At 46.1% G+C, this 11,111-nt stretch overlaps 1 protein-coding gene across 1 annotated transcript; it reads right to left on the bottom strand.

Annotated features, from left to right (window-relative positions):
* Positions 1-2,313: 2,313 nt before the first annotated feature.
* Positions 2,314-8,937, bottom strand: LOC118906405 (cytochrome P450 1B1). Its single transcript, XM_036873921.1, has 3 exons — positions 8,536-8,937; positions 7,068-8,111; positions 2,314-4,190 (listed from the first exon to the last, which is right to left on the bottom strand). Exons 2-3 carry the CDS (start codon positions 8,108-8,110, stop codon positions 3,602-3,604), a joined length of 1,632 nt encoding a protein of 543 aa, XP_036729816.1. The 5' UTR covers position 8,111; positions 8,536-8,937; the 3' UTR covers positions 2,314-3,601.
* Between the last annotated feature and the right edge of the window lie 2,174 nt (positions 8,938-11,111).

The following is an 11,111-nucleotide window of genomic DNA, read 5'->3' as shown; positions in this document are numbered from 1 at the left end:
TTGTAAGTCAACTGTATTTCAATTTAAAAAAATAAGGAGAGATCAAGAATTTGGTAGGAGACTGGATGTTGAAAGCCTATTTAAAAGAAAAAGGCAAGCTGCCTAAAATGTAGAATGGCCAAAGAAAATATTTACAATGCAACATTTTAAGTCAAGCACTTATAAATAGTAGTTGAAATAAATAAGTACATTAGACTGTATTTGCTATAACATAAAGTAAAACTTCCTAACAAGATTATGAAAGTGATTTTTATTATTTTGGTAATGGTGTCCTATTACAGGTAATTACAAGTATAGAATTTTTTAAATTTGGTATATCAAACAGTAAAAGCCACATATTAATGCTGTGTCCCCCAAATCTATTTCGGTTACAACTATGTATTACAGTTGCTATGTACAGATGGAAAGCATACATGATAAAATACAAAAACAAGAAAAGGTTAAATAAGAAGTTATCCTTGAATTATAAACATCTACTAAAGTATACCTTTGTATTACACAGTTGTGTCATAGCTAAAAACCATACAAATTAATACATAATGTTGTGCAACTATTTGATCTAATATAGATGTGATATGAAAATATTAAGGCCATAATAGCATTTCACAGGTAAAGGCTAAGTTCTGAGACATGAAAGCTTTTAGATAATCCACAAAACAAACCTGAGACATCTTCCTCTTGTTTTGGAAAAAAAGCAGTTTCCTTACAAAGTCAAGGCTTTAACATATAAATGAAGCATTTAATAAACAATATACTTTAACTATTGTAATAACCTGGAGTAGATGTTCTGACTAAAATGGTGACCAGCAAATACATTCTTTCTCTGGCAGAAATAAAATTAGATTTTCTGATCAAGCTAGTAACCTGATTACGGTAGCCCCCAAATTTGGTTATTTTTATTTGTTTGTTTTTGGTTTTGCTTTCCTTCCTTTAACTGGGTTACAAACATATTAAATAAACCAGGAAATCTCCCACCTTACTTTCTTCTACCTCAGCCCACTGTCGAAAGTGCCAGATGAACCGAGCCTACGGACATAAAAACCGGCTACAGCACATCTGGACCCGGTTGACTTAAGCAGGCATCCAGATTGGTACATGATCGCTTTTGCTGCCACACATCTCTCAGAGTAAGCAGGCTAGGGCAGCCCCAAATTACTGTCTCAGCCCTGCAGGGGGTGGGGTGCAGGGAAGGGTGGGTAACAATGTTTTGGAATGGCCAGTACCCCCCCAAATTGAAATGCATTGGGTAAGCCTGATTTCTACAGTTGACTTTAGTGCCTTTAAAAATACTGGCACAGTGTTTTCATATTCAAGAGGTACAGCTGTGAGATTTTATTAATTAAAATTATATAAAATTTTTATTAATAAAAATTCCAAATTATAAAATAGAGTTGCTATGTTGTAGATTTTTAAAAATCTATTTGGGATTCAACACTGGCACATGGAACATCTTTCTTCTAAATATTCATACTTCAAACTAATTAATTTTGAAGGAGTAGGAGAATGTCTAACCATCTTTCTTCCTTTTCTTTTTTTTTCCACTCCTTTCTCTTACCAGACCCCACAACCATCATACACTCCTCCCTTTATAATTTTGATAAAAAGTTTCCTAAAAGCTTAATGAAATGTAACAAGCAGTAAGCTTTTAGGACACTGCACAACTTCTTTTGGACGTCTGTGAGCAAAAAACTTAAAACTCCAAACTTCACTTTGTACATTGTCAATCTTCCATCACTTTTTAAAAACGTTTTCAGGTTATTTACATAAACTGAACATATATATTTTGTTCAAGCTTTATGTTTTCACAGTTACCAAAGTGACTGCTCGCTGGGTTGGCCATCTTAAATAGCACAACTGATCTGACTGGCTCCACTGAAATGCAATGCAATCCTCCAAACAACTTCCCAAGACTGATTCTGACTTTCCAAAACACAAACACCAATGCTATTTTTTGAAAAAAATCATTTAAAAGAGAAACTAGGTCCACTATAATGGGAATTTTCCCCCTTGTTATTTAATAAAGAACATCCAGATAATTCATTGCATTTTTTCATTATTCCCCAGGCAGACACAGCTTCGATCTCTCTGCCTTCCACAGGCTAATGGTCAGATTTCCACTAACTTCCTAGAACTCAGTAATCAGAATGGCTTTAAAATAAAATTAATCATGTTTGGTAATTGCAATCATTGTTGCTTTTGTTGTGGTCATCCATGTACAATGCTTGGTGTCAGTCTATTTATGTCTTGTAAAAATAAAATACAGTGTGTGTGTGTGTGAATAAAAAATAAAAAATAAAAAAAAAATAAAATTAAATTAAAATTTAAGCATGTCAAGAGTTTGGAATTAAAACATATTAACTAGATCAATTTCAAAAAAAGATTCTGTATTGTGAATATAATTTTAATAAGCATGTTGTAAAGTGATGAGGAACACATCTTGCAGATCTAATTTTGAGATTTTTCATTCAAATTTTGGATGAGAGAAGAGACTTTGCTTCAACTTGGTTTCCATGATGTCAAAAACAGTTGATTTAATCAAGGTCATACCATGTATTTGAACCAAAATTGGTTAAATTAGTTGTACTTTTCTATTTGCTATGACGTTATAAAAGACACTTTTCAACCCTTTCTTGACCAAAATAATTAATACTAACTGTTTAATAATAAAATAACTAATACATATTGCTTCTGAATAATTATGTAATATATGTACCCATATTGAACACTACTTGGTGACTTTTTAACCTATGAGATTTACTGAAGTCAGTACATTACAATCACACAACTTAAAGCTTAGCTAAGCTGGTAAATTTTTTTTTCTCATGATTGAAATTCCGTACTTCAGCAACCAAGAGCGGTATGACTTCAGCTTGGAATTTTTTACAATTTAACAATTTACACTTTAAAATTCATGAAATCACTGAAACCCACTAAATCAACTGCTATTAATTTCTTTCCAAGCAAATAACTTTATGACTCATCCAGAAAAGTAACAGGAAGCACATCAGTTGGCAAAAAGATAAATCCATCCACAGATATTAGAGCCTAACTAAGCTATTTTATTGAAAAGGTGAGAAGGGAATTTCTGGTCTTTACTTTTTCCCTTATCACCCCAAATCACATGTCTTACACTGAATTTGCCTTTGCATATTCAACAATATTTCCTGAAACTTTGCTTAATACGGTTTTCTATGGAGCAGACTTCAGCACACAGAACATCAATCTTGGATCCCACCCGACAAGGCATGGTTACTAAAATGCTTCTTTATTAGGTAGTTCTGTATATATGCACATGTGTGTTTTAACTCCAAAGAATGCTCCCTCAAGAAATTATTATTACCAACATTCAATATATGTATAAAAATTCTTTGGGTCCTTTAATTCTTTGACTCAAAATATCTACTGGAGCGCCTACACAGCCCACTGCTCTGAGGACATGTGTGCAAAGCACATCATCTGCGGGTCAGTTGGTTTATGCTCACTTTAGAGGCTAATTGAGAAAGTGGCATGGAGGAGCTAGGAAAAAAAAACAAAACCTTAATTTTACTCTCCATCCCCCAAGACTTGTGTACTTATAAAATTTCTGCTTGCCTCTGGCTTCTCACTGGCAGTCTTCCTCAGCTTGTAACTTTTGGACAGCACTATCAAGGAGCTCCATGGACTCTCTGAGAGTGACATTGATTTTAAATGACTTGGGTTTAATGGTCAGGCCGTAATTAAAATCCATTTTCGAAGGCTCGTCTGGATTGGCCCTGAAATTGCACTCATGAGCCAGGATGGAGATGAAGAGAAACAGCTGCATCTTGGAAATCTCTTCCCCGATGCACCGCCGTTTGCCCACTGAAAAAATCATCACACTGCTGGCTAGGTCCTTGTTGATGAAGCCATCCTTGTCCAAGAATCGGGCTGGATCAAAGTCTTCTGGGTTAGACCATTTCACTGGGTCATGATTCACGGACCACTGGTTAACAAAAACCACCGTGTCCTTGGGGATGTGGTAGCCCAAGACAGAAGCGTTGGCCGTGGTGGCGTGAGGAATGGTGACGGGCACAAAGCTGGAGAAGCGCATGGCTTCATAAAGAAAGGCCATGACGTAGGGCAGGTGGGGTTGGTCGTCCAGGCAGGGCAGCCGGTCCCTACCCACCACTTGATCCAGTTCTGCCTGTACCCGTGCCTGCACTTCCGGATACCTGTTTGGTTTTTAATGCAGAGAGAGAAAATAAGTCAGGAACACTAATTCTTCTTTCATCTAGAAAGCCCATTACAATTTATTTTAATACCACTGTTCTTTAAACTGGCTATCTGAATCAGAAACTGAATTAAGATTTCCAGCAAAAAAAAAAAAAAAAAAATCTAAAATGGTTTCCTAATTTATCACTGCATTACAAGATGGAGTTTAACAGTTATATTTCCTGTAATAAGTCTCCTATGGCTCAAGCTCTTTTTCCCATCATAAGTCAAAAAAAGGTCTAAGTTTTCTCAGCCTGAAAAAGCACAACAATGGATAAGGTCGACTTCTCCATTGGGCACAGCAGGGACAGTGCCTAGGACCCACAGTACTTTTGAGGGACTCATGAAAATTCATTTCTTTTAAAATCAGAAGAAAATAAACTTTTAGGTCAATGAAAATGTTTCAATATATAATTTTAATATATTAAGCTTTATACCAATGTAGTCATAAAATTTAACTTAAAAAATTTTTATTGAGTAAGATGTCTACAAAGGCAAAAGCACCGGGGGCCACAAAAATTAAAATGTAACCCTCAAAGTGAGTTCTTCTTTTCTCCTCATCTCCCTAGACAGTTCCAGCAGACACACTGTTCTCATTTTATACAAAGATAATTGGTATCCTGAGAGATAAAGCTGCACATCTTCTAAATTTAAAAGCAAATCCCCAATGTTCATGAGATTACCGTACAGATTGTAATACTTATTCACTGTTGCCGATAAAACTAGTACAATCCTTTTGGAAAACAAAGCAAGATCAATAAGGGTAACTCCTCCCCACCCTTTTAAAACCCAGTGATCTAGAAATGTATTTTCAGGAAATAACTTAGCAGGTACAAAAACATAACTACAATAGCTGAAATATTAAAAATGCAATCAACATTAAAACACAAGAAATGATTGTATATAACAACCCATTACTATGGCAAAATGTTATGTAGCCATAAAAAATTACTAAAATAAAGTTTAAAAGACAGGGAAATGTCCACTACAGTAAGTAGAAATGTCAGAAGTCAAAAAATTTGTAAATAATTCTTGTGAATCTGAAAAAATAATTAAGCACACATGTGGTGAAATTATGGGTGATTTTAAAAATTGCTTCTTTAGCTTCATACTTCAGGGGTCTGCAAACTTTTTCATAAAGGGCCAGATAGTATATATTTTAGGATTTGTGGATCAAACCCACTGCCTCCCAATTATCCAACTCTGCCTTGTGCTGTAGTGTGAAAGTGGCCATAGACCATACATGAATGAATGGGCATAGCTGTATTTCCATAAGACTTACATACAAAAACAGGTAATGTACTTTGTCAACCCCTGTCGTATTTTTTTCACTAAAAAGAAGAAAAAAGGACTCATCAGCTACACCGAATTGAAAGTGATCCCAAAATTGTTTTACTTCTTTTTGCTGCCCAATTGGAGTACCTGGAGAACGATTTACAATTCGGTTTCTAGTGAAAACAAGAAAAGAAAAAAAGAAAGCCTGTTTCAAAAGATAACATGTTTTTCTGGGGATGCAAAGGACTTATTGATCCCATTCTGGAATTGTCTTCTTCCTGACCTGTTATTATTGACTTCTCTTTATTCGATTTCTGCCCCTCCCCCATATGTGTTTCCATGATATTAATACTGAAGAGTGATTTTAAACATAACAAAAATTAAAAAGAAAGAAAAAGGATTTGTGAAAAGCAGTTGTACATTCCATAAGGAAATATAGGATTCTAATGCAGTGGATTCTAACAACAAAAGAAGTTGTTTTTAACCTTCCCGTTTCTAGGGGGCCAGCAAATTCAGCTTCTCCTATCGCCTACCTGTGCGCCAAGAAATTGCACAACCAGGATTTCTGGTCTCTCAAGGCAATCAAGAGTTGCCTTGAATGAGACATTTGCCCCTGGGGTAAGGTTGCCAGATAAAATACAGGCTGCCCAGTTAGACGTGAATTTCAGATAAACAACAGCGAATCTTTTAATATAACTATGTTCTATGTAAAATTTATTTTTTATTTGCTCAATCTTGGGGATACCGGGGACCTGTTTAATTCGTGCATGTACAAATTTAGCAGAGGTCCGCGACTGGGGTCCAAGTAACCGAGCCGAGCCCAAGGATCCTAGAGGGCTGCAGGTGCCTCCCGCATACCCAGTTTGCCTTTCTAGATGCCGCTCTGCGTTCGGTAAAGTTACTGCTTCTCCCATTCTTTACACTGACACTTCTAGCGCGGCGGTTTTAGAAACCTAGCACAATCCGCTGGTTTCTGGCCGCTTTCCTAAAATTTCGGATTAGCGGTCCGTGAGGCCCGACCGCCAATCGCTACCTTTGCCGGGGTACAAAGCCCTGACGAGCGGTTGGCTTTTGGCTCCAGGGCCGGGCGGCTTCCGATCCGCGCTGAAGACTGGCCGAGCCGATTAGGCTGCTGTGTTTATTTAACATATTTTTTTTTTTTTACTGCGCTGCCCTTTCCTTCGGAACCGTTCCAAATTTGCTTCTCCTGTGCCATCGCGGGAGATCGGGGATGATCAGCGGGCACTTAAAAAAAAATCTTGCTTTTCCAAGGGGTTTCACACAAATTTGTCCCCACTCGGAGCGGGCAGCGACAAGATCAGGGATGCGGAGCCATCCGGGCGCCGCTGGGTGGGGCGTGCGTGCGCGCCCATCTCGGCCAGCACCGTGCCTTCCTGAGTCGCGCTTTCCGGACGCGGTCTCAGATTTGGGAGGTTGGGACCTTGAGCGAAACCCCAAACCCTCCCTGCGCGCTAGTCGCGCGACCTCAGCATATTCTAATTCCACTCTGCCTTTTACAGAGGAGGGGAGGAAGGCCATCCCAAGCCTCCTGGAGGCTTTACCTGGTGAAGAGGACGAGCAGCCACTGCAGCGCGGTGGAAAGAGTATCCTGGCTGGCGCCGAAGATGTCTGTGACGGTGGCCGGCACGTACTCTTCGTCCAGCCGCGCGCCGCCGTCGCCAGAGCCCGGGGCAGCTTCCTTTGCCGCCGAGAGGATGAAGGCGTCCATCATGTCGCGGGGGGCGGCCCCGGGCCGAAGGCTTTCACGGTGCCTCAGGAACTTGTCTAGGACGAAGTTGCTGAAGTTGCGATTGAGCGTCTCAAATTCACGGAAGGCAGTGCGCACGGGGTTGGGGAAGCGCTGCAGCCAGGGCAGCACGTCCACCAGGCTGCCCGCGCCCACCGTGCGCCCGAACTCCTCGTTGTGGCTGAGCAGCTCTCGGAACTCGGCGTCGTCGTGGCTGTAGCGGCAGCCGAAGCAGACGGCGCTCATGACGTTGGCCACGGCCACCACGGTCAGCGGCCGCGGGTCGAGAAAGGCGCCGCCCGCGCTGCCGCGCACCAGCAGCTCCACCAACTCCCGCGCCTCGCCCAGCACGTGGCCCTCGAGCACCCGGCGGCCGCGCGGCTGGCGCGTGGAGAAGGTTCGCATCGTGCTGTGCGCCGCGCGCCGCTGCGCCTTCCAGCTCTCCGAATACTGGCCGAAAGCCAGGCTGCGGCCACCAGACACCACGCGGAAAGAGGCGAAGGGCGGCCGGTCGGCGAACGCGGCGCCCTGCTGCACCAGGGCCTGGCGGATGGCGCGCTCGCCGTTCAGCACCACCACCCGGCAGTTGCCCAGGCGGATCTGGAAGACGTCGCCGTAGCGCCGCGCCAGGCGTGCGAACGAGACGTGAGGCGCCGGGCCCATCGACGCCGCATTTCCGATCAGCGGCCAAGCGAAGGGACCCGGGGGCGCGGACCCCGGCTGCCGCCGCCGCTGCCTCAACAGCCACTGGCCCACGTGCACCGCGGCCAGCACCGAGAGCAGCAACAGGAGCGTGGTCTGCTGGGCCGACAGAGGGATAGGCGGCAGATGCTCGTCCGGGCTGAGGCTGGTGGCCATGCTGGGGAGAGAAGGGCGAAGGCGTGACACTCAGGTAGGCAGAGAAAGGAGCGGGCGCCCTACGCTCCTACCCCCGGCCTCGGGCTACCGTGCACTGTTGGGTAGGGAGGCGGTCGTGCGTAGGTCAGGTCAGGGCTAGCTCACTGGAGAAGCCGCTGAAGACGCCTCTTGCCATCCCAAACCCATTCCCCAAAAGCGAAGGGAAGGGTCGTGTTTCTACCTCTCTGTGACCCAGACTCCCCCCGACCCCGCCCCAGCCGCGTGACGGTTCCTGCAATTCAAGGGCAACACGGCGGGCATCAAGGCTGTGGCGCTCAGTTCCCTCTAAGTGCTTACCACCCCGGCCCCTGCGCCCCCCGTCACCCCTGATCTGCGAGAACCCATCACAAGAGGCCGCAGGAAGGCGGCTCCGCCGACAGACTGACCTGCAAGGCGGCGCGGTTTCCAGCAGCGCCAGACGGCCGGCTCCGAGGACGGATTGGGGCCTTTGTGGGATTCAAGACCGCAACCTAAGTGTCTCCAGGAAGTCGGAGGCCCGCCCTGGACACCTGTTGCCAGGTCTGGGAACTTTAGCGCCCACTCTGGAGTCTCTAGGCGTCGTCAGAGCCAGAGGCGCTTGGATTGGGATGGGGGCGGAGAAAGGTGCCTTCTTTGCAGAGCCTCGCTGCACCTGGGCCTCGGCAAAGTCAGGGTTTTCTCAGTGCGTGGGGATTGCGACTGCGGGTCGATGAATAGAGTCAATTCCCAGCCCCCACGCCCCCCGCACGGCTCTGACAGCTGGCGTCGCACAGGCGTGGCCCGTTTGCACAGTCACTCGGGAGAGTCAAAACGCGCCATCCCGCTTCTCTTTTTTAAGGTCTGTGTGGGGGAGGAGGCAGCGGGACCTGACGGGGGCGGGGCTTGCGGGGGCGGGGCGCGCCGGGACAGTCCAAGCCTGTCGGACTCCAGCTTGGGTCGCCGAGCGCGGGTGGTCACGCGAGGCGGCCCCGGAGCGCCCCGACGGCCTTGGCGCAGTAGCTGGCGGTTTTCCTGGAAGCAGCGGTGTGAACTTTTCGTTTGCCCAAAAACCACTCTTCCTCGCAGTCACCCCCGATCGAGGCCGCACAGTTTCCCCGGGACACAACCTGAGTACCTCCCTGCGCTCTCAGTGGGAGCGCCTCCACGCCCCGAGCGTACGACCTCCCTTCCCTCTCGGTGGCTTGAGCGTCCTTCCCCGAGAGAAAACCGCTCGAGATCCTTGGGCGCCAGAACCGGGAAAGGAAACCTGTCACTTTGGAAGAGAAAGTTCGGTTGTGGTAGCGGTTTGCCTTACTGCATCCCGAATTGTTTTATTTTTATTTTAACGTTCTCGCAAGCAAATCGGCCGGTCATGTCAGGCCCTTTGGCGAGCAAAGTTCTCCTTCCACCTTGCGCGGCGAGATCGAGAATCCCTGAAGGACGCCGCTCCCCCGCCCCGGGGCCCAGAGTGTCCTTGGCACACAAAGGCCAGCCAGAGCTGGCGCACCGCAGCTGGCCCCGAGGTTTCCCGCGTAGAAACTCCTCCAGGTGGCGCCGCCCACTGGAGAGCGCGGGGCAACGCTGGCCGCGTCGGAGGCCCTGGCGCCCGGCCCGGGAGCCAAGCTGGGACGAACACTGGAGAGAGGAGGGGAGGGAGGGCGCTCTGAAGATTCCTGGAGGGAGGAGGCGAGGGGGGTGGTGGTAGAAGAGGAGGCCAATCTCCGCGCGCCTGCGAACTTTATTGGGTTGAAAAATCTCTTCTGCTGTCGCCTCCCCCTTGCGTGCGGAGCTGTGCCTTGCGTGCGCCGCTTCTGGAAAGTCGGTTCCACTCATATCCCTCGGCGCTTCTCACGGCACCTCACACGCCTAGGCAGCGGCGGGGGCGGTGGCCGAGGGCGGGGCGCGGACCGCCACCACCCTCCGCGGCGCACGCACAGCCGCGCCCGCCCGGGCCGCCACCCGAAGGCCAGATCTGGGCTCGCGTTGCTCTCGGAGTAGGGACTCTCTTGTCAAAGGGGAAGCCCAAGGCGCTTGGGCCGCGGTAGCTTCCCCGGCCGCGGCGCCCTTTTCAGTCGGCTAGTACAAAGTATTTTAAAGACCCTGGAGAGAAATGGTCTTTTCCCCAAGGTTGGGGAAAGGACGAGCCCGGAGAAAGGGTGGGATGTATAGTAGTTACCCAAGTAGGAAGTGTACTTCCGATCCTCCGGGGTTATCAAGTGTAAGTAAAGAAGTTGGGCGTTTACCACGTGACAGCCCTGTGCTTTTTGAGCTTTACCGGCGCTGCGAATCTCTATTGTTTCCCGGTTTACAGCTGAGGAAACGGGTTCAGAGAGATTATATGACTTACCCAAGATCACACGCACTATAGTAATACATTTACAATCAAACGATATAATCTTAAATGATTTCTCTTTCCAAGTAAATGATTGAAATGCTTGCATGGGCAAAGTGGGGCGGTTTTCTACCCTCCCACGCTCCCTCCTGCTAACTGGTGAGAAGTGGAGCCAGAATTTGAACCCACGAAGTCGCACTCCAGATCGATCATACAAGTTTACGCGGAAGGAAATCCTCAGATAAAAGGCACAAATGCCTTCTTTCCTACCCGCCTTAAAAAAAAAAAATCAGCTGGGCAGATTTTTTTTAAATAGTTTTTGGGGGTTTTTGTTTTGTTTTGTTTTACAGAATTGAGGATTCTGAGGACCCTAAAGAAATAGTATGCTAACCTTCTGCAGGTAAATTGGTTTTGAATAAGGGAGGCCTACGGCCTGTGCTTCATAGCTGACTTTGGAATAACTGGTTAAATGTTAAAGAAAAATAAAGGGACATCTTAAGAGTCTGACTTATTGAAAGGTTGAAACCAACATTAAAATATCTTATCTGATAAGAAAATGACTTTTGTAAAATTCTCCATTCAGTAGCTTTTGAGAGGTTCTCTGGAAATGATTTTACACTTCATGATGGGGTACTCAGTTCCGTAAGGAAGTTAGTTTTTGAGCAACTGAGT

Source organism: Balaenoptera musculus, chromosome 13 (assembly GCF_009873245.2).
Source record: "Balaenoptera musculus isolate JJ_BM4_2016_0621 chromosome 13, mBalMus1.pri.v3, whole genome shotgun sequence".
Lineage (NCBI taxonomy): Eukaryota > Metazoa > Chordata > Mammalia > Artiodactyla > Balaenopteridae > Balaenoptera > Balaenoptera musculus.
Note: the sequence above shows the minus strand (reverse complement) of the source record. Positions and strands in the feature narration are given on the sequence as shown.

Coding starts and splice junctions, on each gene's coding strand:
- LOC118906405 (XM_036873921.1), bottom strand. CDS start 8,110: ATGGCCACCAGCCTCAGCCCGGACGAGCATCTGCCGCCTATCCCTCTG. Junction 4,191..7,067: donor CTGCTCGTCCTCTTCACCAG/GTAAAGCCTCCA, acceptor AAAACCAAACAG/GTATCCGGAAGTGCAGGCAC.